Here is a 26,517-nt window from a genome sequence, read left to right as displayed (position 1 = left end):
GATTGTGTGAATGACATTCCAGAATATTTCTTCAGAAACAATTACAACGCGTTAATGAAAAAGACTTTGGCTCGCCGACTTCATTACTGCGATTGACCAGAGTCTTAATGATATAAACATTTATATAGCTGAATGAAGGATCCAAGGCGCTTCGTAGGCTTTTCTGCACAATCTCAAAACTGCAGACGCCTCAAGGAGAGACTTGAAAAGATCCACGCCGAGCTGGATGGAGAGGAAGAAGACTAATAACCAGCGGTTGATTTGAAGCCGGGGATTTTTTCGATACTTTGACTTTTCTTTAAAGTAAAATAAAAATGGGTAACTACTATGGAAAACAATCTGTATTTATCTATCAGAATGCAGTCAATACCTGTTTAATAAGTGTGTTGTTGATGACGATTGAAAACAGAATGAGTAGTGATCCCCGTGTAAACAGAACGGCTGAAGTTTGTAAACTAGAAGACATTTTGGATATCGTTCATTCTGGCAGTACTATTCCGGGTCATTGGGAAACGATTGTAAACGAAACATTTAAAGTGGTACTGGAATCTTCATTTTCCGAAACATTCTGTAACATTACCGAAGAAATGAAACAAACACCAAAAGTGTATCATGTGCTCGCATTGTATGCTCTGTTTGTAGATGTAATGCATCTTTGTGTCAAAAACAGCATACACATGAATACTTTGGCCGAAGTGCAAAAACTCCATTATAATATTTCCCTTCATCTGGGGGATTCTATGCTGGAGAAGATCCTGGGGATGTTGCAATCAGTATAAATGTATTATTGATTCCTATGGGGTGAAAACAATAAATTGTAAATATGAAATTCTGCAAATAAAAAAAGTGTTTTTTACATTTTTTAAAAAAAACTGTTGTCTTCAAATCATAGTATAGTATTTCCTACATAGCATTTAAAAAAAGAGTCACAGTGTAGAATGTCCAAACATTTAATTTAAAAGTACTAGTATAGTATGTTAAAAGTATCTTGAAAAAAGTCCAAGTATAGTATGTAGTTAAGAAATATATTATATAGTTTTGTCTGCAATGTCAGTATAGGATCTCTAATAAAAAAAATAAAAAAATGAGAAAAAGTCATAGTATAGTTTGACAAAAAGATCCTGAAAAAGTCATGACACTGTGTGTTGAAATGGTTTTGAATAAACACATCAGTATTTTAAAAAGTAAAATTGTATCAAGTGCATCAGACAACTCAAATTACTCCATTTGAACCATATTATAAATAAGTAAAGAATGGTCATAGTATATAGCAGGGGTGTTTAATAGTTTTCTGTGTGTCGGTGTTTCAGTGTTTCAGTGTTTCAGTGTTTCTGTGTTTCAGTGTTTCAGTGTTTTGTGTTTTTGTGTGTCAGTATTTCAGTGTTTCAGTGTTTCAGTGTTTTTGTGTGTCAGTGCTTTCAGTGTTTCAGTATTTCAGTATTTCAGTGTTTTGTGTTTCAGTGTTTTGTGTGTCAGTGTTTCAGTGTTTCAGTGTTTTGTGTGTCAGTGTGTCAATGTTTACAGCCTTTCTTTGCTCTGATCAATCCCCAGGGATCCTCCCGTGGAAGGAATATAGCAGGATGAGAGAAAAACATTTAAAAAACGTATCTTAGAAGTGGCTATAGCATTTGATGCAATTCTAAAAGATAGTCAGATTCCTAAAAAGTTACAAATGGATGCTGGAAAATAATTATTTGTTTCTTCAGCAAGGCTTCAAAAATCTTGTTAAATAATTATTTTCCAGCATCCGTTTGTAACTTTTTAGGAATCTGACTATCTTTTAGAATTGCATCAAATGCTATAGCCACTTCTAAGATACGTTTTTTAAATGTTTTTCTCTCATCCTGCTATATTCCTTCCACGGGAGGATCCCTGGGGATTGATCAGAGCAAAGAAAGGCTGTAAACATTGACACACTGACACACAAAACACTGAAACACTGAAACACTGAAACACTGACACACAAAACACTGAAACACTGAAACACAAAACACTGAAATACTGAAATACTGAAACACTGAAAGCACTGACACACAAAAACACTGAAACACTGAAACACTGAAATACTGACACACAAAAACACAAAACACTGAAACACTGAAACACAGAAACACTGAAACACTGAAACACTGAAACACCGACACACAGAAAACTATTAAACACCCCTGCTATATACTATGACCATTCTTTACTTATTTATAATATGGTTCAAATGGAGTAATTTGAGTTGTCTGATGCACTTGATACAATTTTACTTTTTAAAATACTGATGTGTTTATTCAAAACCATTTCAACACACAGTGTCATGACTTTTTCAGGATCTTTTTGTCAAACTATACTATGACTTTTTCTCATTTTTTTATTTTTTTTATTAGAGATCCTATACTGACATTGCAGACAAAACTATATAATATATTTCTTAACTACATACTATACTTGGACTTTTTTCAAGATACTTTTAACATACTATACTAGTACTTTTAAATTAAATGTTTGGACATTCTACACTGTGACTCTTTTTTTAAATGCTATGTAGGAAATACTATACTATGATTTGAAGACAACAGTTTTTTTTAAAAATGTAAAAAACACTTTTTTTATTTGCAGAATTTCATATTTACAATTTATTGTTTTCACCCCATAGGAATCAATAATACATTTATACTGATTGCAACATCCCCAGGATCTTCTCCAGCATAGAATCCCCCAGATGAAGGGAAATATTATAATGGAGTTTTTGCACTTCGGCCAAAGTATTCATGTGTATGCTGTTTTTGACACAAAGATGCATTACATCTACAAACAGAGCATACAATGCGAGCACATGATACACTTTTGGTGTTTGTTTCATTTCTTCGGTAATGTTACAGAATGTTTCGGAAAATGAAGATTCCAGTACCACTTTAAATGTTTCGTTTACAATCGTTTCCCAATGACCCGGAATAGTACTGCCAGAATGAACGATATCCAAAATGTCTTCTAGTTTACAAACTTCAGCCGTTCTGTTTACACGGGGATCACTACTCATTCTGTTTTCAATCGTCATCAACAACACACTTATTAAACAGGTATTGACTGCATTCTGATAGATAAATACAGATTGTTTTCCATAGTAGTTACCCATTTTTATTTTACTTTAAAGAAAAGTCAAAGTATCGAAAAAATCCCCGGCTTCAAATCAACCGCTGGTTATTAGTCTTCTTCCTCTCCATCCAGCTCGGCGTGGATCTTTTCAAGTCTCTCCTTGAGGCGTCTGCAGTTTTGAGATTGTGCAGAAAAGCCTACGAAGCGCCTTGGATCCTTCATTCAGCTATATAAATGTTTATATCATTAAGACTCTGGTCAATCGCAGTAATGAAGTCGGCGAGCCAAAGTCTTTTTCATTAACGCGTTGTAATTGTTTCTGAAGAAATATTCTGGAATGTCATTCACACAATCGTGTTGCCTCTGGCTGGGGTGACTGACTCGGGATCCATTGCAGATTTCTTCTCTGTACCGATGCAGCACCCTCTCCAGAATATCAACCAACTCTGATTTCACTATGTTCAAAAACAGAGACGTCTTGGCCCCAGGAGTAACATCAGCAGCTATAGTATTGCAAGATTTGGGTGTCCACAATGCTGGGGACGATAGTAGTCCAGGAGTTTGTTCCTGGCTGCATCTCGCGGGGGGAGACTTGGTTTTTCTCAGATCCCTGGCTAGTTTTCAACGGGCGTCTTAGTGGGGTCCTTCGTTTTAGATGATTTGCTGAGTGGGGGGTGGACTTATTGCGTTGAGTGGGGGGAGTCATCTGTAGAATTGAGAGTTTTTAGAAAAGTTCTTTAAGCTTTGTAGCTTTTTCATCTATCATTTCCAACCAAGCAGCAAGAGGTCAAATGTAAGAATAAGTAATAGTTTGTCACGATTTTACGGAAAAAGTCAAAAGTATAGTTTGTCTGAAAAAAAAAAATATATATATATATATATATATATATGGAAAAGTCATTGTGTACAATAGTATGTTGAAAAACAAAAAAGAAAACTCAATTCATTACAAAATAATGAATATTTTACCAAGTTATAAAGTTTTGCATCCATTAAAGTGTAACTATAAGTATCTTTGTAGGAGAAAAAACAAAAAAAAATAATAATTTAAGTTACTTCCATAAAACTGGATTGTCTTACCTTTAAGAGTCACAGTCTTAAAGAAAATCTGTTCAGAAAAAGTACTTAACTTTCTACCAGTTGTAAAGTTGTCATACATAAAACTGTATCCAAAAAGTAAGTGAAAGACAACGGGAGAAAAAAAAAAAAAAACTTCCCCTTTTAGAGTCACAGTCTTTAAGAAAATACATTTTATTACAAAATAATTGACATTCTACCAGTTGCCAAATGTTCCTACATTAAAGTGTATCAAAAAAGTATCTTGGTAGCTGAAAATAACTAAAATATCAGAGAAAACCTACATTATTTAACTGTACAAGTGTTTTTAAAAATAAAAAACGGGGTATTAAAGAAACCCCCATTCCTTACAAAGTACTTCATATTATACCCTTTTGTTAAGTGTTGCATACATCAAAAGTGTATCTAAAAGTATCTTGGTAACACAAGAAAAGAGAAAAAAAAGTAAATAAGTGTTAAAAATCACAAAACTTGCCTTTTAGAGAAACAGTCTTTAAGAAAAAATCTAATCAGACAATGTACTTCATTTTCTAGTTTTAAGGTTTTGCATACCTCAAAGTGTGTCTAAAAGTATCTTGGCATGAGAAAAAAGCCAAAATCTGCCTTGTGTCAGTGAATAAGTGTTAAAATCACAAACTTATAGATAAGCTAGAGGCTATTTTAGATTTGTCTATTAGAGTTAAAGGGTTAAATAACATTTTCAACTGCTGTTCATAGTTACTGGATACATAACGAACCTCATCATTATCTCGATTTTCTACTTCCATTTTTTATTTAACAGTGAAACGTCTTATTTTAGTACAGTCTAGTCAAAGGAGTTAATACTATTACTATATATGAAAGCAAAAATAAAACACATTTTCATTTGTTATGGTTGCTTAATTGAAAAACACACCATTCGCCACATTTTCAGAAAGACATATTACATTTGACCAAGTTAATGTCGTAGTGCATTCAAGGTAATAGACTTAACGATTTGCACTGCTGCTTCTCTCCGCGTTTCATTTACAGTGATCGGTTTATCGTTCAATTCACATTGCCCAAGTAGATGTTTAGGGGTCTCTTGGAAGTAAATGAATGCATTTTTTTTTATATCAGATAAGTGCATTAACATCACTTGCAAATTCTCTATCCTTTCACCCGCAACGATTATAATCTGCTTTGCTTCTTCTTCGGTTTCACCATTATTAGCTCTGAATGTAATACTTTCTGGGGCTTCTTGTGCTTCTTGTGGTCTGTAGAATACCTGGCATAGGATTTGTTTAGCTGTAAGGACGGGTACCATATAATTATCTTCAAAAGCTGGAAATTCTTACAAGTTCCCCCTCCTCAAAGTTCATTCCCGTAGCACCTTTCCCCCACTGATGCTAGTGACCCCCCTTTGTATGCTAATTACCCCTTTGTTCGAGGCGTTATCACATGTAGGTGTGTTCAGTTAAACACTGAGATTTTCAACATACTACTCTACAAAATGATTTTTTCATATTCTTTTGACAAACTATACTTGACTTTTTTACGGAAAATCATGACACACTTTAATGTGACTTATTCTTAATTTTACCATACTAAAGTAAGACTTGAAAATACTATATCGTTTTCTAGTTTTTTATATTATACATCCTTATTTATGTTAGTGTGCTGAGAAAACACAATAAGCAATAGCGTTTTAACAAGCAGTTTAAACTGTCTGTGTCAGTTTTACTTATCTCCATATTAAGTGATTATATAATATGACAGTGATCATTTCTATGTTTATTCATTGCAAATACTTAGTTACTTACCACTTGAACTGTTTAGCTCTTCAAGGTTAACTGACCTAATATATACACTTTTTTTTTGTAGTATTGTCACCACGTTCTTAAGAATTATATGGACGAGTTGGCAGCTGCCATGGCTGGACTGTCAATCAAAAGTTACCAGTTATCAAGCGATGGTATGGACAACTTAACAGCTGACTTGGCTAGACTTACTATGAGGAGTCAGCAGGTAACAGATGAGTGTGTGAATGAAATAACAGCTGCCTTCAGAGGACTCTCCACTAATGCACAGCAGCTTCCTGTTAGTGCCTGCACTGAGAATCCTCAAATACAGAGACAAGTCACTTTGTCCACGCTCCCTGAGACCCTCAAGCCCACTAATGCCCAGGTGAATAATATTGACTTGTGTTAGTTTTACTTAAACTTACTTACAATAAGTGATCATAATATGACAGTGATATCTTCTATGTTTATGCATTGCAAATACTTAATTATTTTTTGTTAGTTCTTTAAGGTTATATAACCATATGTTTGTCACCATGTAACAAGTGATCATTTGGAAAAATGTATCCCAGCCTTTGAAAAAACTCAAAGGGAGAGGACAGTGAAGGCCATGAAGCCAAAGCCAAGACGTGGTGGAGTGCTACGCAGGTATGTTCTCTAACAGCAACACTCTATTAAACATGTCTTTATTGACTACAGCTTAAGTTCATCCTATCATAAGGCTAAAAAAGTATCTTAGTAACAAAAACAAAAGCAAAAAGCATTAATGTTAACAACGCCTCAAAGGGCGGACTCCTGAGTTCCATGGCACGTGGACTATTTATATCATCCAGGGCTCAACACCAGTAAATACACCTCTCTTTATCCGCTCTCCAAGCCTCCAAGGGCGGACTCCTGAGGTCCGTAATGCCCCCCTAACATGACACTTAGACTATTTACATCATCTAGGGAAGCACACCAGTAAATGTAGCCTCATGTAACTTCATATAGGGATTCTTTAATAGTTGTGTGAAGTAATTAAACAATAAGGGGGTATTAAGATCTTTAAATTATAATTTTCCTCTCAAAGAGACTTCGTTGTACACACACACACACAAACAAAACAACATTAAATAATGACATAATATTATAGTGATAACACATAATGTGTAGAAAGAGATCTCCTGTATGGGTTGATTGCGCGTTGATCTGTTGGTAAATGCTCATCTATCATTTTCAACCAAGCAGCATGAGGTCAAATTTAATAAGTAATAGTTTGTCACGATTTTACGGGGAAAAGTCAGAGCGCAATGTCACATCTTAAAGACAGCTTGAACTGGATAGATGGTTAGTCTTTTTTCAAACATACCATATGTTCTGCATGTTAGTATATTTGGCCAAATCGGGTTAGGCCCCACTGCCCCACTCCCTCAATAGGGAAGTCACGCTTTGGGAAGAGGTGTTTAATTTCACAGATCTGACTTGGTTGCTGTTGTGATGGCTGTAGTAAGAGGGACGGGGGAGGAAAATTCATAGGGGGAAGAAGCAGAAAGATAACTTGTTTGTAAAACGGACAGCACGTCAGTTTCAGGAAAGATGACACCGGTTTTAGGCATGACATGCCAAATATCCTGAAGCCCTACAAAAAAAAAAAGTATATTGTGTTGAAAATATCGCAAAAAGTCGTAATATTGTATAATGTAATAGTTGCATGTTGTATTTTGATAAAAATCACTGTATATTCAAAAATATAATGGAGAGAAAAAAATATATATATATATCACAGTATGTTGAAAAATATGAAAAAAGTAATGTTGTGTTAAAATAATATGAAAGAAATCAAAAAGTAAAGCATCTAAAAAACATATATTTAAAAAAGTAATGTTAGTCAAGTCAAGTTATCAAAACTGCATTGTTTCATCGAAACAGTGTTAAAATCACAAACTCTCCATTTAGAGTTTGATTCTTGAAGAAAACTCAATTCATTACAAATGAATGAATATTTTACCAAGTTATATAGTTTTCCATACATAAACGTGTATCTTACAGTTCCTTTGTGAGAGAATTACGCACAAATTGCAGTATTTTATCTGTTTTATGTGCACTGTTGGAGGAGCCTGTGACCTATGTTTTTCATTGACATATCTACACTGTAGCTAATGGGCATATGCCATAAAGCCTTGAAACTTGAAACTTAAAATGATCAGAAACTGCATTGTCTCACTGAAAACAGCTCTAAAGAAAACCCAATTCCAATAAAAGTGAATGAGAATTAACAGCTGATCGCAAGATCAGGAGGTGACAGGCAGGGGGGAGGGGAGGTCGTGGGAGGGGGTATGAGGGGAGACAGTCTCACACACCCAGACTCCATTTTTCATGAAGAGCCTCAGACGGAGGGTCTGAACCCGGCACAGATACTGCACCCGTTTCTTGACTGGCCCCCTTTAGCGCAATACCGCATCAGTTGCGCCACTTATGTGACATACAAGAATAGTGTGTGACAGACAAAAGAGTATGTGACAGACAAGAATAGTCAATTATAATGTCTACACATAATGTGTAGCAAGAGATGTCCTGTATGGGTTGATTGCGCGATCTGTTGGTAATGCCTCGGGGTTCCGGTGGGCATGTAAACAAAATGCATAATGCTGTACTATACTTTGTGGCCTCACCCCGTTGCATAGTGACGCTTATTGTTTAGGTGTCTTTTAATAAGCAGGTAGTCATATCATTAGCTAGAACTAGCTAGATCTGATCGATATGGGTATAAACGCTAGTAAAGTCTAATCTAGTAAAGTCTAATCTGACGGGAGAGACCCGCTGTTGCTGACCCGTTTATTATTCCCGTGTTATTGTAAATTACTGTACACGTTTGAATAGTTAATTAATCTACTATAATTAGTTGGTTTAATATCGAATCATATCAATTTGTTTCAAAGCTCAAATGACTGACTTTTATCTAGTTTTGCATAGATTTCTTTTTTTATGACTGACTCCACCCCCTCACTATCTTCAGGGGTGGGGGGCGACAGGGAGGATGTGACGCCTACTGTAAGGGGAGAGGAGGGGGTGGGTTGAGAGGGGTGGGGGCTGAGAGGGGTGGGGGCTACAGGGCGGATGTAACACCTGTATGTGAGGGGGAGGGGGGTGGGCTGAGAAGGGGTGGGGGCTAAGGGGGGTGGGGGCTGAGAGGGGTGGGGGCTACCGGGAGGATGTAACACCTGTACGCGATAACACCTCGAACAAAGGGGCTCATTAGCATATCAAAGGGGGCTCATTAGCATAATTAGGGGGCGGGACTTAGAAGGTGTGACCTGTCACTTTTTTATGCATACTAATGAGATTGAAGCGGGATTGGTAACACTACTGACATGCAGCAAATCCCCCCCCTGTACATTTCACAACAGTCAGTGAATCAGTGGAATTCTACAATAACCCTGAGTACTGTCCTGGATCTCCACGCCCCACTGAAAACGCGAACAGTCAGCTTCTCACGCTCAGCCCCCTGGTTCACTTCAGAGCTACGTGGCATGAAGGCAGCTCGGCGTGTACTCGAGCGGCGTCCTGCACGATCTGGACTCACTGTTCACAGATTAGCTGTTATCAGGATCATCAAAAAACCTATTCAAAGTCATTCAAAAAAGCACGGACACAGTTCTACTCCGACATCATCAGTAAAAATCCTGGAAACTCCAAGCAGCTTTTCTCTACTGTTGATCATCTCCTCAAGCCACAAACTCCCTCACACATCGACACAACAGAAGAGCAGTGCAATAACTTTGTTGCTTTCTTCAGGACAAAAGTTGCCACTATTCGCTCTCTTCTCTCCACCCCCTGCGCTGTGTCTGTCCCTACTGTCAACCCACAGCATGGGACTTTCCAACCGCTCTGTTGCTTCACGGAGATCTCTCAGCAAGAGGTTGAGGACATCATCCGCAGTATGAAACCCTCCACCTGCACATTAAACCCTCTACCCACAGCCCTTATCAAATCGAACATCTCGGCTATAAGTCCCATGATCACCGACGTCATCAACAGCTCCCTCAAGGCTGGTCATGTTCCATCTGCTCTTAAAACTGCCGTCATCAGACCCCTTCTCAAAAAACCCACCCTAGACCCAGACGTCCTTGGTAACTACAGGCCCATCTCCAACCTCCCATTTCTAGCCAAGGTGCTGGAAAGAGTAGTTGCCGCCCAGCTTCAGGACCATCTACAACTAAACGGCCTCTTTGAAAATTCCAGTCCGGTTTCCGTTCCGCCCACAGCGCTGAAACAGCTCTGGTCAGGGTCACAAACGACCTGCTGATGGCGGCTGACACTGGTTCCCCATCTCTCCTCATCCTCCTGGATCTGACTGCAGCATTCGACACTGTCGACCATAACATCCTCCTTCATCGCCTCCAATACACCATCGGACTCTCTGACTCCGCCCTGAGCTGGTTCCAGTCCTACCTGTCTGGAAGAACAGAGTACGTCTCCTTGGGAGGTGCGAGGTCCCAGACACACCCTGTCACCTGTGGTGTCCCTCAAGGGTCGGTCCTCGGGCCCACTCTATTCACCCTTTACACTCTGCCCCTTGGCCGTGTCATCAGCAAGCATGGAATATCATTCCATTGCTACGCTGATGACACGCAGCTATATATAAAGACAGACCCAATCCCACATGCATCGTCACTGTCACCATCATCGTCACCGTTCCCATCAACATCCTTTAACACCTGCATTGAGGAGATAAAGGCTTGGATGCAACAAAACTTCCTGCAGCTAAATAGCTCCAAAACAGAGGCTATTTTAGTTGGCACACCAAACCAGGTCCAGTCATCCCCCATAACCCACATCACCTTTTCTGGCCAGAACATACCCCTCTCCACATCAGTTACCAACCTGGGTGTAAGATTTGACCGACATCTGACCTTTGACACCCACATCAAACACCTGTGCAAAGCCTCCTTCTACCACCTCAGGAACATTGCTAAACTCCTGTCAGATGCTGAACAGCTGGTCCATGCCTTCGTTTCCTCAAGGCTTGACTATTGTAACGCTCTCCTCATCGGGATTCCTGGCAAGAGCCTTCAGAAGCTCCAATAGGTACAGAACAGTGCCGCCAGGATCCTGATGAGGGTGAGAAAGTACAACCACATCACACCCGTCCTTTATTCCCTCCACTGGCTTCCTGTCTCATTCAGAATCAAATACAAGATCGCACTGCTCACCCATCAGTGCATCCACGGGAATGCTCCGCCATCATACCTAAAATAACTACTCACATCACAACCCTCCACACGCAACCTCCGTTCCACAACAAACCATCTGCTTCGCCCCCCCAGGACCAAACTCTGCACAATGGGCGATCGGGCTTTCTGTGCAGCTGCTCCTCACCTGTGGAATTCCCTCCCTAACCACCTGAGGACTCCCCAGACCACCTGAGGACTCCACAGACCACCTGAGGACTCCACAGACCACTGTCGCCTTTGAGAAAGCCCTCAAAACCTTTCTTTTAAAAAAAGCCTTTGATTAAACTTTTGTTTCTTTTATTTGTTTCTTACACCTCCTGTAGCACTTTGGGATTGCTTTTAGCAATGAAAGGTGCTTTATAAATACAATTTATTATTATTATTATTATTAAGTAGTTCTAAAAGTTAGCTGATGTATAGCAGGTTAGCATGGATTCAATCTAGATAGTTAAACTACATTTTAAAGCGATATCGATTCATTCTGAAGGGTGTTGCTGCTTTTATTGTTGCTTTTAACTCGTGAGTAAATCAAAAAATGATACATTTTATTTTTGGTGCCAGATTATGATGAAAAAAAATAGACCAATATATTTACTATGCGTGTTGTTTTTCTCCCTGTCAGATTCAGCATGGCAGCCAAGGACATTTTGATAAGTAAGAAGACATCCATTGTGGAAACTTTGGTCGCAGACTACAGTTTAATCCTCAACAAAGCTGAGCAGAACAAGTTGATAACTCAACGTGAGTACAACAATCTGAAAAGCATCAACAAAGAGAACGAAGAGGGCCACGTTTTGGCGTTGGTGGATAAGATCATGAACAAAGGAGAGGGGACCTGCCAAGCCTTCCTGAACCTCCTGCAAACTGATGAGGGTATCCAGGAGACTTACCCTGAGCTGAAGAACATATTCTTGCCACACCCGGTTCAGGCTTCTTCAGTTGACAACACCAGTACGTTAACATGCATACAAATGACTAATACGCATGCCAAATGTGTGTTACTGTGAGGTTGACATTTTAAAATGTTACGTTTGTAAAGTGTCCTTCTGTTTCCCTCTTATTCCCGCAGATAATCAAATTAAAGTGGTAGAGACATGGCAGAAATCATACAATAAAGTGGGGTAGTGAAGTGTTCTCCCGTATATGAGAGGGCGATCAAGAGAAGAGAGCGAGTGGCCCGTTGAGGGAGTTTACAGATGCAAAGACACAGAAAGACAGAAGCACAATAACAAGTATATTTAGGTGTTTTTTTGTAAATAACCGACGGTGTCAAGAGGAAGTAAAGTCCCCTGGTTTGCCCCCTATACTCTAACTCCCATGAGAAAACTCTAAATCAATTTCCCAAAATGCAACACTAGAGGTGGTCTTAACGCACCGGCACCAATACAGTATCATACATATTATATATATAATACGTAACATGTGTAATCACACACTTAGCGATATAGAACATACATAATAACAACGTACCTGGTTTAAAACACTTTTGTGGTCAAACTGTGGAATGAGTTCACACTGGAACGAGTTCTTCATTAAACATTTCTCGGGCAATTACATATAAGAAGAAGAAGAAGTAGTAAAATAAGTAGTAGAAGAAGAATGAAGCTGCTAACGCTAAATGCTAAAGCTAAGGCTACAATAATGGTATTGCTGCGAACGAGCACCACGTCATTGAAACATCAACTTTGTTCCAATTTGATTTCACCTTGCTTTGTGTTTTTAAAGCATATTTAAAAACGGGGACATTTCCGGGGACAGATTGACCCGGGGATTGGCCACCAAAACCAGGCAGGCATTTGATATGATCACCATAGCCGTATGAGGCCGGAGGGCTTTCCTTTGCTTCCAGCTGTCAGATTGTAAACAAAGTCACGTGACTGGGGGCAGACGACAGCGCTGACAAGTTGTGTGTCCCGCAGCGAGACGCTACAATACTAATTGTGGGCTTCTCATGTTGATTCGGCCACAACATAAAAAGAAAAAAAACTCTCGCTCTCTCCAGAGGGGCAGGTCAGACAAAAAGGGCAAACGGGCCGTTGCCCGGGCAACATTAGCCCGTACCTGTGCACGTCCCTGCTGGGGACCCTACTCTACATTTCTAACATAAGACTTTGGGGTCTCAACATGTCCGGGTTCACAACAGGACTCTATGAGCTGCTACATAATAAACATAGGTGTAGAACAATCGTGTTCAGCTGAGTAAATCATGTTTTAAATGTTTCAGAGAAGAAGAGGAGACGTAAGAAGGAGCTGGAGGAGGGAACCCGTCCTGCAGCAGGTAGGTGAAGTGTTGGTAGATTTGACCTCACTTTAAACACATTGAGCTCCCAGGGCCAATCACATCAAGTGCATCGTCCGTTGTTTAACACCTTAGGTTCAGTTCTGTTAGCGCTGCCGGTGGGCTGGGTGTCTTAACGAGACATATTTTAAGCTGAAAGTCTGATTGATCACGAGACCCTGAGTGATGTTTGTTTCTCCTGTTAAAGATCAGCTGGATAGAAGCCAATCTGTCAAGGTAAGAGTTGGAGAGGAAGAGGTTTGAGACGTGGTGGCACCTGTCGGCCACCGCAGTTACCCAACTCACAACATTCATCATTAAAGAGTCACGGCCATAAAACCTTTGTGTGATATAAAGTAAACATATTTCTTCCTGCCCTGTTAGAAACTGAAGACTCGTGACTCCCAGGATGGAAAAGCTCCATGGGTAAATGCTTATTTCTTATTTATCACTGACAGCTTTGAGACATTTACTGTCTCAAAGCTGAGTTCATTGAGAGGCTTTTCTTTTCTTTGTGTGCAGAGGAAATCCATCTTTGATCTAAAATCCAGTGGAATTCTTGAGACGGAAGCAATTATTGGGAAAGTTGTTAAAAAATCCGAGCTGATCACATCCAAGATAAAGACGTTTTATTTTTTTCTGGGCGTCGCTGACGAGACGGCCAGCGTCAAACTGATGGTGTACGGAAAAGATCACCATCGACAAATCAAAGAGGGGAAGTCCTACATCTTCAGGAATCTAATAATAGATGGAATATATGTGAAGGTTAACGCATCGAGCAGCGTGTCAGTAACAAAACCTGTCATCATCCCGGAGGAGTTCGAGAGAGAAGCTGAGAGACTGCTGTATCCTGAGAGTCCACTGACCTCCATTAAAGACATCAAATCATCTCGTCCCCAGACACACGTGAGCGTTGAAGGAACCGTCTCCAAGGTGAGTTCAAACTGCAGACCTACTTCATGGAGCCTGGTTAGGTTGGTAATGCATTCAACAAATGTGTCTTTTACATTTTTTAAATGCCTTTTCAAGATCTTATAAACCTATTTATTGACGGATAACTAAAGATAAACTAATGGATCAATTCTATTTGTAAAACAAAGGCAGTTTGTTTAAACATTTTGTGAAATATAAATCATTGTTGTGCTTTCTCTACTGCTTTTATTCAGATTGATCCTGTCATAAAAGTGAAGGTGAAGGAGAAGATGACGAATCATCAAAGGTTCAAACTGAAACAGGAAGCTGAGGAAATCAGCGTCACCATGTGGGGCGAGGCCACCAAGCAGAGCAAAGGCCTTTCAGTCGGAGACGTCCTTCTTCTTAACAACATGACATACTCTGGGAAAGTGTCTCTCAACTCATCTAAGTTCACCAAAATAATCAAGGTACCTGCAGCCTCCAGTCAGACAGGTTTAATCTGTGATGACAGCTTTCCTCAAAATGTCTAATTCTGACTTTTTCCTCAAAATCACAAAATTCTGACTGTGACAGTGTTGTAGTCAAGTCACGAATTCACGAGTCCAAGTCACTCTCGAGTCACCACTCTTCGAGTCCGAGTCACCAAGGGAGAGTCGTAGTCGAGTCCGAGTCCAAGTCCGAGTCACCCAAGGAGTGTCCGAGTCGAGTCCGAGTCATCATTACCTGTGTTCGAGTCCGAGTCCAAGTCCGAGTCACAAGTCTTCATGTATTAATCTTCGTGGATATATGTGTTGAAATGTAGCTGCTCCTCTACATTGCTTTCATCCTGTCATGTTATACTAATCTGTCTATTGAACTGCTGTGAAGCCAGTTTGGCTACAAGTCTTGTAATAGGTGCTATACAAATATAAAGCTTATTAATATTATTATTGTAAATTACCTTTAATATGTCTAACTATATTTAAAATGAGTTACCTTTTAGAGAAGTGATTATATTTGTATGACAATATTTTCTTATGGTAAAGTTTTCGTTTTGCACTTTTATTTTGATAGTAATAAGATCGGGACTCTTATTTTGAAGGAACTTTTACCGGAAGTCAATGGACAACGGAGCAGTGTAAACACATGTATAATGACGGATAGATTACGAATAAATTAACATATACTAAATAGTTACATTGGGTTTTTAGCACCTGGCTGATAAGGGCACAAGCTCTTACCTTGGTAATGATTATATAAAAGCAAGGGTGATCAATAAACAGATACCATCAGTTAGAGAGTCCGACCATCATTGAACGCTACAATTATTATAGTGAATGTTTAAATTCTATCAATAAAGATTAAGCCCCAGAAAGCACATGGCTACTTATGCTGCGTTCACACCGGACGCGATGCGAATATTCGCTTGGCTCTAATCGCTCCTATCGCGTCGCTCTAAACGCTCGAGTTTCACCGCGGCTGCCAGCTGTGTTTACTCGCATCATTCAAACAAGACGCGCTGGCTCGGGAGCTACAACTACAACAAAATGAACATATTTTACCGTGATTAAATTGTAATACACAGTTCTAAATGATGCCGAAGTAACAACATACTGATACCGGTTAGTAAAAACCATGAATTAATGCTTTGACAAGTCTGCAGACAGACGGCAGGCGAAAAACCTTTTAAAATGCTTGTTTTCTGAATGAAGATCGGGTCGACCAGGCTAAGCTAACGTTGTATATGCTCATTCCACACTCATAACAACGGCCTACAGACATAAATAAAGCAGCGACTGTATTCACCATGACACAGACAGTCTGTGGTTTGTACTTGTTTAACTTTTGTCCAGTTTCTGAACAGATATGAGGAGCTGTGAGCTCTGAGTGCTAACAGCTAACAGCTAACGGCTGATGTTGTGTGGTTGAACGTCAGTGACGGCAGGCTGAGATCCTCACCGCTGATTGGCTTCCGCGAGAACGCGTCACGTGAATTTGACGCTCGAGTTGAAAAAATTGAACTCTCGCGTTTAATGCGGCACCGTTCAATCGCCTCAATCACGTGATTCGCGCCGCGTCCACCGCTTCATGCTCGCCGTCGGAGCGAATTTGCGTCTGTCCGTGTCTCTGCATTGACTTTACATGTAATCGCGCCGCCCCCAAACATCGCATCGCGTCCGGTGGTGAACGCAGCATTAGCATGCAAAATGAAGTCATTCTGCATGCTAAGTAGCCATGTGCTTTCGTGTTATCGGCTGAATCTTTATTTATTGATTAGATCACGTTACTCTGATGATAGTGTTCAGCCTATATGTCTGAACTCGATCCTTAGAGTAATGTGTTACGGAGCCTTCTCTTCAATATTGTTTCCACATAACGAGCATTTTGCGCTGCTCTTTTCCAATGTGGAAGCAGAATGTGTGAAAGCATACAGCACGATGCGGGGTGTGTCTCTAGACATCTTTAGACTGGAACAGCGGGGCCCAGTATGTGAACTCGCCTCGCAGGTGCACACGCCAGGATAGAGGACATCAGACTCCAGAGAAAACTTGCTCGAGTCCGAGTCCAAGTCGGAGCGTCAATGTACAAGTTGAGTCGGAGTCATCGTGGGGGGAAAAATTCACAAGTCCGAGTCCAAGTCATCGTGCGCGAGAATTCACGAGTCCAAGTCGAGTCACGAGTCCCGAAAATCAGCACTCGAGTACTCCATCTTTGTACAGTGATAATACAAATAAAATACAATGAAATAAGTAATGATCCCTCTCGGTTAAAATAAAGGACGACATAAGGCAAAATGAATAAATGAATAAATGAATAAATAAGAATAATAATGATTAGAAATCAAATTAAAAGGTGATGCTGCTGATACAAGGCCAACCTGAAAAGAGCTTTTGTTTAAAATGATTTTTCCAGGCGGCTTGTTCCACAGAAGACATCATATAGAAGCTAAATAGCCCCCAAAATAAAATCAAGTTTTATTTATATAGCACATTTATAAACGATTTTTGGTGTTCCTCACCTTAATCTGAAGACTTTATTTGATGTTTTCTCACGTCCTGAACATTGACCGTTAACGTGTCTTCATGCAGGTTCAAAGTGTCGGCATCCGGAAAGTGACTCTCAAGATTAGAGGGATCAAGAAAGCCACGCTGAAGGAGACTCAACTGGAGGTGGATTTAGACGCGAAGCTGCTCACGCTCATCGTGGCGTCTCGACTTCTGGCGAAAACTCTCGGCTTCCAGCTGAAGAAAGGCTTTGACAAAGATCTCCTTAAAATAATACCGCTCTCAGTGGAGGCTGAAATACAAGGAAACAGAATCATCAAAATGGCAGACCCTGAGAACATCTGAAGGGGAGTTCTGCAGCATTCATGTGTTACGTGCCGTGGTGTGTTTGTGTGTGTCTCCCTCCAGGTGCAGCCTCTCCCTCAGGTGCTCCCAATCCCCAATCAGGGCCTCCATAAAGGACCTGAGGAAGGCTGCAGTCTCTCTGGGTGTTTCTCAATCGCGAGTAAAGCTGCTGCAGAGCCACTATTTCAAGCATACTACGTCATCAAGTGCCGCCGAAGTACTGTTCCAATCTCCAGCATACTTGGAAATCTACCGAGCCCGGCGTACTTCGTTAGGAGAAATTTCGAGGCTGCACATGTGTAGACTCCGCGGTCTTAAAATCCCCACAATGCTTTGCGCACGGACCAATTTCCCCAAATCTGTGGCGGAAAATGTAAGAGGCGGGGCCTCTCATATGACGCACACCTGCACACTTGCTAGCGTGTTCCACTCTTCGTTTTCCAAATGTCGGGAAGTATTCTTGACTCGCTTCTGAAGCAAGATGCTCGGCAGACATGTGCTACCAAGCAAGCGTACTCGCGATTGAGAAACACCCTCTCTCTCCCTTCTCCTTTGGCTGCATGTGTGACGTGCAGCTTGTGTGGTGTCTCTGTGTGAGACCTTAGAGTTTAACCTGTGTTTTATTAATTGTTAGATGTGCTCCAGTGTACTTTAGTCACTTTCTTTAATAAGAACGTTTTTTTTGTTTATCATTAGTTTACGTTGCGAATTGGCTGGTTTTTACTTTTTGACTAATTAAAATATCACCTTGTGTTTCCTCTCTTTTTTCTCTCTCCTGGTTATTTTTATATTTTGCTCCTTCCCTTTGTACCCCTAGTCCAGGAGGGAATGTAACACATGTGAAAAACGATTCCCCTCAGAGCTGAACACGTTCTGATGTCTCACTGCTCAGGCTTTCTGTTCCAGTTAACATTATTTAATACAACTCCAAATGTAATTCATGTGCAATGACCCCGACACACTTCTGACCAGAGTTGGGTGTAACGCGTTACAAAGTAACGCGTTACTGTAATAATATTACTTTTGTCGGTAACGGAGTAGTGTAACGCGTTACTTTTATAATTCAGTAATCACACTACAGTTACTAACATTGCCCCGACACGCGTTACTTCGTTACTTTTATAAAATCAGTCATAATCACACTGACAGACAAGAGGGGTTTCCGCCGCAGGTTTATATGTACGTAATCTGCGCGACTTGCGCGTCCACATCTCCTGCAGTGCTGCATAAACATGGCTGAGTCAGCGATAACTTTCGAGGGGTGGAGGTATGCCCATTATTTTGAGTTTGTCCGAAGAATAGACAGGAATGTGACGGTGAGGTGCAAACTGTGTCCAGGCCAGAAGCTGTTATCCACTGCTGCAAACACCACGTCAAACCTCAACAAACACCTGCAAAGAACACATGCTAAGGTGAAGCTAATAGCTAAGGACCCCCGAACCCAGAGTGAGGATGTTGTGAGTGCGCCGCCGCAAGAATTTGGAGGACTGGTAACCAAAGCAGAGATGGACAGGCTTGAAGCATCCTTCATAGTAGAGGCAGTGGCGGCCGGTCCATAGGGGCGCTAGGGGCGCCGCCCCACCTCTTCCCATATTGATAAAAATAAATAATAATTAAAATTAAAATAAAAAAAAAAAAATATGTTTTAAAAAAATATATATGTTTTTATTTTTATTTTTAATGAACAAGGTAAATATTATATAATTGGTATCAGTAAAATGTATAATCTACAATAAAATCTCGTTTAAAATTGTGTTACGATGTCTAAAGTTACTGATAAGTCACATGTTTCCTGCCTGGCCTTGCCCATGCACCTTCTCTCGTCTGGGCGCTAAGAGAGGAGCCTTCAACCAGTGCAGCAGCAGCCACTAGCAGCTGACTGTTGCTATCTGTAACGTGTAAACTATGCCGCGAAAATATAATTTCAGCCAATTAGCGTCGTCAAAGATGACGGTCACCGGGCGCCAATGTCAGCGCCCAGTGCAGTCTGTGAGTAGTTTGGACAGTGACTCGTATCCGGTTGACGCAGTAGTTGATGAGGATGGCTTCGTGTGCAGGTGGAGTCTCCGGACCTCGGTCCGCGCCTAATTCTGTTCAAGAGCTAATCTCCAATCCTTTCGAAAGGAGAAGTTTGGCAGATAAATTGTTGCTTAAAGACCTTGCACCGGACCAACCCGATTTGAATATATCGCAGCAATCTCGTGAAAAAGACAACATTTATACACGAGGCTTCACAAGTAGCTGGTACACAAGAAAGGCTTGGCTAGCTGGATGCAAACAGGTAAATGCTGTCTTTTGTTTCCCATGCTTGGATATCACTTTATATGTAGAGAGGAGGTTTCCCATGGTTGTTAGAAGTTTATTAATAAGTGGGCATTTATCACAGAAGTGATTGTTCTGTCTCCACGTTTGTTGCATTGTCTGTGATGTATTTTCCAACGGTTATAGCTCCTGTTCTGTCCCAGCAACACTACACGGTTTGCAGCTCCACCACATTTTTGGTTTATCTTCGGTGTCGCTTAAAATCTGCTTCCCATCGGACTAAAACCTCCACGTAATCTGAAGACAGATACTTGAAGTTATTTAAACCTTTTGCAAACTTTATGTTCTTTCTTGCTCTAGCCTTGCCAGATACATTGTACATAACACATATATTATCATTATGCTAACTGGTTGTTCGTGTTAGACGATGTAGCTTTTTCATTTCTGAGTTATTGATATATGTAAATAAGCCTGTTTGTAAATAATCCTCAGAGAAACAAAGAAAAAACACAATTTATGACATTTTGTGCTGTGGTTATTTTTTTTAAATTGCATTTATTCACAGTTCAGTTTGAAATGCTGTAGTGACTTGTATTGAACCACTTAAATATTTATAATTAATGCTACTGAAAAGATGCTATTAATTTTATATCTCACATGCAGTTCACTGTAAAGCTACTTGGTGAAGGTGTTGGTTCATAAAACATGAACAGTTTTAAGAAAGAAAAAAACAGACCAGTTCTGAGAACACAAATTCCTGGTAAAGTAGTAGATGTTCAGGTTGATAAATAATATTTTCCACACTGAAGATTATGGAGGTATTGATCAGTCTTCTCATATTTTTAAGCCTCGATTTCTCCTTCCCCCCCCCTCTAACATCACCAGAAGTCATCATTTAAGGGGTCATTTCTCGAAAAAAAAATTCGGGGGGAAACCCCCCGGGTAGGTCACTTGCGGTACGTCAAGAGCCCCACCAAAAAAAAAGACCACCGGCCGCCACTGAGTAGAGGTAATGTTGCCCATTTGCACAGTGGAATCACCATCGCATCGTTCAGAGATATACTGCGCAAAATACAGATAGCAGGAGACAGAGGACAGCCATAGTCAGAGCTATCTGGATCAGTCTTATGCGACAATGAAAACTGAACTAAAGAGAACATTTGAAACTTTAGCAGTCTGCGTGATCTGCCTGTAGGGAGGGGCGGGCCGGCCCTGCGAGTAAAGTAACGAGTAAAGTAACGAGTTACTTTATGTAAAGAGTAACGAAGTAGTGTAATATATTACTTTTTTTTAATGTAATATGTAATATATTACTTTTTTTTAGTAACGACCCCATCTCTGCTTCTGACCATAAAATACATGCCCCTCGATACACATAAACTGATTTTAAACACAAGATAACATGTATCTCCACATGTGAACATATCCAAACTGTCTTAAAGGTCTCATCATGCAAAATGCACTTTCTGATGTCTTTTCTCCATGTCTCAAGATTCTGAATTTTTTCTCCACATCTCCAAATCCTGACATTTTTCTTAAAATGTTGAATTATTTTCTCCAAATTCAGATTTCTTTCTCAAAATGCTGACTTTTCCCTCAAAATCTCAAAATCTGGACTTTTTCCTGAAAATCTCAAAATTCAGACTTTTATCCAAATGTTTTTTTTTTCTTCAAATCTCAAAATGTTGACTTTTTTCTTAAAATTTAGTTTTTTCTCAAAATCCTGACTTTTTTCAAAAAATCTCAAAATTCTGACTTTTTCCTCAAAATCCTGACTTTTTCTCCTGGCACCCGAGGAAAAAAAGTTTCTTCCAATTTCCTTTTTTTTGTGATTTCCTACCTATTTAGGGTTGAAAAAACATCTTGCAATTTAGACTTCTTTAATTTTATTTTTAAATGTTACAGTATGTCCACTGTAGAGGACGTCAGGACCATTTTAGTTTGAAAAGACAGCCAAAATTAACAGATAGACTATGTAACGTATTATGGTTATAGGGTGATATTAATACAATAATACATTCACCTTTATTTAAAACATAAATAAGTAATTGATCTGAACATTGCTGTTTATTTGGTCACTGAAAAACTACTTTGGTTTTTGGTGAATCTTTCCAGATCTTCAAAGACTTTGTAGTCAATAGGCGCATCACACCAAGTACTTTTCCCACAATAATTCATGAGAACTTTAGTTCATGAGAGCTCTTTTAGTTCTGATGAACTAAAGCAGATCGCGTTCACACCAAAATGAGTTCCTGGGGGTGGATTAGGCAAATGAACCGCTGACGTCACTTCTTCTTCTTCTGCTTTGGGTTTAGTGGCAGGCCGCAAACCACTTCACGGCGAGTACAGTAGGTGGCGGTATGCACCTTAAAGTTGCAATCTGCCAAAAAAACGAGAGAAAAAGAAGAAGAAAAACCTGCCGCGCCCACTTGCTGTAAATGAGGCGTCTGTTTACCTTCCGACCTCAGACATGAGCTTCGTCTGAGTTATTTAAGCAAACACAAATACAGAACGTCGACCAGTCAAATGCAATAGCAATGCTGATTCGGAAGCGAAGGCGGTTAAGAAGGATTGACAAAAGGATTGGAAGACGACATGCACGCGCTACGCTACGTGTGAAATGAATAAACTGTGCCAGGTGTGTCGTATGCACACTAAATAGGCTCAGCAGCTAACACACCTTTATTATATATCCTGCTGAGAACAACTGCATCCGTCTGCCATGAACCCTACAGAAACCTACGTGTTAGTTGTGGCCCATAGTGGCCTCCATTTGTGTCGTGTAAAATAGGGGAAATCAAAAGTTAGCAAATCCCCATGTTCATAAAAACATTTAGTTTTAGGTCAAATAATTATTAAACTGCTCTGAAACTCACTACACTAACTCCTAAGATGTTCCCTTACTATAATTAATTAAAAATATTGAACTCTCCAAAATGTCCGAGATGTAAAATAAAAGAAGGAACATTTATGCATCTGTTTTGGGATTGTGATGTCTTGAAACATTTCTGGGATTCGATTCATGCTGTCACAAAAGCCGTTTTAGACATCGAAATTAGACTAAATCCATGTTTTTTCCTGTTAAATGACATGCCAAACTTTAAACTGAACCCAAAACATTACAGAATACTAATCACAATAACATATTTTGCCAAGAAATGTATACTTTTATTCTGGAAGAATGAATGTCCCCCAACATTTAAACTTTTCATTGATCAGATAACACATTTTTTACCTCTGGAGAAAATGACATTGGAAAAATATAATCGTGGACATATTTTTCAAGCTCTGTGGTTGCCATTGTTTTCGTATTTGGAAAACATATCTGAGATATGACCAGTGATGGAATGGTGCATTCTGTGGCTATTTGTCCTGACGGCCGGAAATACGTGTTATGGTGTTGTCATTGTCTACATTGTCACTGTATTGTATAATTATTTGTATTGTATAATTATTTGTTTGTTTTACTTGTTTGGTTTTTATTTTATTTTTTATTTATTTATTTTTTGGTTCTATTTTTTCCTTTTCCTTTTTATGTTTATTTTCATGGCTCTGTTGTTTAAGTTATATTGATAAGCATTTTTTGGTTTTGCCTGTGCGGGTATGTGTGGGTGGAGGGAGGGAGGGGGGAGTGTAGTGAGTGTACTGTGACCTTACAATATAAATGAAATGGCATCGATTATTGTACACTATAATGAAATAAAAAGACTTGTAAAAAAAAAAAAAAAATTTAACCATTTCTCTTTCTATAAATAAATAGTGCTTGTGTTGGATGCCATTTTGAAATACAATGAAATTATCTTTTTGAAAGCCACAATAAATAAAGCTTCGCCAGTTTATAACCGATGAAACATGATGGTATCAGAATAATCACTTACATGTGATGTATAGGATGCTACACAGGTCACTGTAAAGATAAAGTGTCAGAGTAGAAATAAGCAAGCTTAGTTACATGAAATGTAATGAAAAATGTAAGATACAGGCTCTGTCTAATCGCCATGTAGGTTCTCTTTTATTGCACACTCAAGACAATATCAATAACAGCATCACGCTGTCCCAGGTGTGTCGTATGCATGTAAATAGAAGTTAACATTTTCAATATCAAATAAAGTGTCAGTAGTATCAAAACATATATATATATATAATAACAATAGATAGGCTCAGCAGCAGACACACCTTAGTGCAAAGTGAAGTGTCAGTATTAATAACAGTGGCATATATATAATAACAATAATACAAAATTAACTGTCCCAGGTGTAGGCAATTTGGGGTGAAGTGTCTTGCCCAGGGACACAACGACATGCTAACTGCAGTGGGGTTTGAACCTGTGCTCCCCTGATCCGAACACCAACGCACCAGACCACTGCACCACACGCCTCCCAACAAGTCATTGTACAGTTTATCAACGACAAGTTTTTCTTATTTTTTTTATTGAAGGCCTTTTGAATTTAATCAGCTCGCTTTGCACTGCCAGAAGCCCAGCCTGAAAGGTATTTTGTTGCTCCATCTGGCGCGCCAACACCTCCACCTGGCGCGCCGCCGAGTCAGCATGGCGCGGCATCACCATGAGCAGCTGGTCGTCCGATTCCTGGACCTTGTGTGAATGCAGTAGCCGTTCGTCGTGCATCTCCTTGGCACGCAGGTCCTCATTCTCCTTGCTGACCATGGCACGGCGGTCCATCGCCATGATGGTGTCAAGGAAGCTGTCATCCCGTGCCCGCTTTCCAAAGGAGAAATAAGCAAGATACAAGATCAGTTTAATCGCCTAGTAGGTTGTCAACAGAGACAACATTGGACATGGTGCAGGCAGGGACAGTGTACAAAATGCAGGTGTAAAGTAGAAGATACGATAGGATCAAGTAATATCAAATAAAAAATAAATATCAAAGTGCCCTTATTTATTGCTTTGTGCTTAATGTATGCTTGAACTTTGTTTTATAGGGATTAGTGGACATTAGATGTGTAACCTTCTTTCAAGGCCAGAGTAGTTACAGTGTAAGTGGATTGATATCTAACATAACATGGCTGAGTACAATTATAACAATCAATACAAAAAAGGAAAAATAAATAGAATTTCAATTACATTTCTACTTAAATGTGCAAAAAATATTAGAACATCAGTCTTTGTGGCATGCAGGTAATCAACTGTTTAAGCTTTTACCATTAACATGTAGAATGAATGTTGCAAATGACTTGAAATTAAAGCAACTACAATGTATTGTTAGAGGTAGCATTATGTCCAGCTAGCATGCTAATTGCTAACGTTATATTATCGTTTTATCCCGGAGGGGAAAACTAGTTTCTAATCCTGAGAGAAACACCTCGCCTGAAACACACGATTAGTGCCATGAGTTAGTGAAGCAAATTACAGAACATTGCACACTTATTCACAAGTCAAAACGTGTTCATAGCGGGCACGGCTGAGAATAGCTAGCTAGCTAGATGTTGTTAGCCAGCTTGGACCTATGATAGCAAGTTCTAGCATGGCTAGCTCGATCTACTGAGCAAATAAAAGTACATCTAAGACCAGTATTGTGCAGATTAAAACAGTGCAGTGCATGTATTTTATTTTACCTTCGTAGTCATCCCGACATGACTTTGCCAGGTCTGCTAACTTTGCTGAGCCACGGAAACTGCATTCAGTAGAAGCTTCTGAATGCGGCGCTTCGCGTCCTCCGAGTAAATCGCCAGAAGCGCCGACACATCCTCATCACTCCACCGCTCCGATGATTTATTTAGTGTTGCTATAATAACAAAATCTCTTCGGGTGCGCTGCCCGAAGCGAGCAAATACAATGGCGGCCTTCAAAAAAGATTCTAGAGATTCACGGGGCGTTGTTTGCATTCCGCACAGCCAGTATGAACTATTTTCTCCCACGACAGTCCCTGCTCTCTAGCAGGGACTGAAAAGCGGGTGAGATGAACTAATTTGAACTACTTTAGTTCCTGGGGCTTTTTGGTGTGAACGCAAATATATCGTAGTTCTGATGAACTATTGTGGGAAAAGTACTCCGGTGTGAACGCGCCTATTGGACTCCAGTCGGCACGGGCTGTAGGGTCATCTTGACTAGTTTTATGGATGTGGTCTCCATTTGACCATGCTCATAGAAACAAAGCTTGCATTCCTGAGGCAATTCTCATTTTTCATGGCTCCACTTAAAATAAAAACAACAATAAGACATAAGTGCTACTCTTGGCCCACAGAGGGCTATGTATTTCCAGCTCATCCCTATCGGTCTCTCTGTCTGTGTCTGTGCACTCATGGAGCCTCCTGCATCTTTTCCCCCCTTCTTCTAAAAATTTTGCTTTTTTCAAAAAATCTAAAAATTTGGACTTTTTCCTCAAAATTCGGACTTGTTCTCTCTCTTTTCCTCCGTAACCACATCTCTAAAAACGGGGGAACAACGGAGCTGATCCAGATTTGCTGCGTCATGACGACATTACTAAAATGTCGGCGGGCTTTAAATCCACGGGTCAATCAGAAACGTTGCTGTCAAAAACAATGAAGTAATATGGTTTTTGTTTACATTAGCATCGCTAACACTCAGAGCTAACCTGTACTGGAGAGAGCATGTGTGAAGAAGCAGGAAATCAAAAGGA

At 39.9% G+C, this 26,517-nt stretch overlaps 2 protein-coding genes across 23 annotated transcripts in view; both read left to right on the top strand.

Annotated features, from left to right (window-relative positions):
- LOC117469625 overlaps positions 1 to 17,815 on the top strand; it is a 35,882-nt gene extending 18,067 nt beyond the window's left edge. Inside the window, exons 2-8 of one of the 2 annotated variants that reach the window (XM_034114092.1) lie at positions 11,757 to 12,085; positions 13,359 to 13,412; positions 13,621 to 13,649; positions 13,797 to 13,838; positions 13,935 to 14,345; positions 14,579 to 14,794; positions 17,396 to 17,815. In XM_034114092.1, coding sequence (XP_033969983.1) covers positions 11,764 to 12,085; positions 13,359 to 13,412; positions 13,621 to 13,649; positions 13,797 to 13,838; positions 13,935 to 14,345; positions 14,579 to 14,794; positions 17,396 to 17,656 — 1,335 coding nt within the window. In that variant the 5' untranslated portion in view covers positions 11,757 to 11,763 and the 3' untranslated portion in view covers positions 17,657 to 17,815. The remainder of the gene's footprint in view (positions 1 to 11,756; positions 12,086 to 13,358; positions 13,413 to 13,620; positions 13,650 to 13,796; positions 13,839 to 13,934; positions 14,346 to 14,578; positions 14,795 to 17,395) is intronic. The other variant, XM_034114091.1, reaches the window with a different exon arrangement.
- Positions 1 to 26,517, top strand: part of LOC117469623 (histone H1.2-like) — a 113,392-nt gene that overhangs the window by 42,419 nt on the left and 44,456 nt on the right. The window lies entirely within an intron of this gene.

The sequence above is a fragment of the Trematomus bernacchii genome, unplaced genomic scaffold, assembly GCF_902827165.1.
Source record: "Trematomus bernacchii unplaced genomic scaffold, fTreBer1.1, whole genome shotgun sequence".
NCBI lineage: Eukaryota > Metazoa > Chordata > Actinopteri > Perciformes > Nototheniidae > Trematomus > Trematomus bernacchii.
Note: the sequence above shows the minus strand (reverse complement) of the source record. Positions and strands in the feature narration are given on the sequence as shown.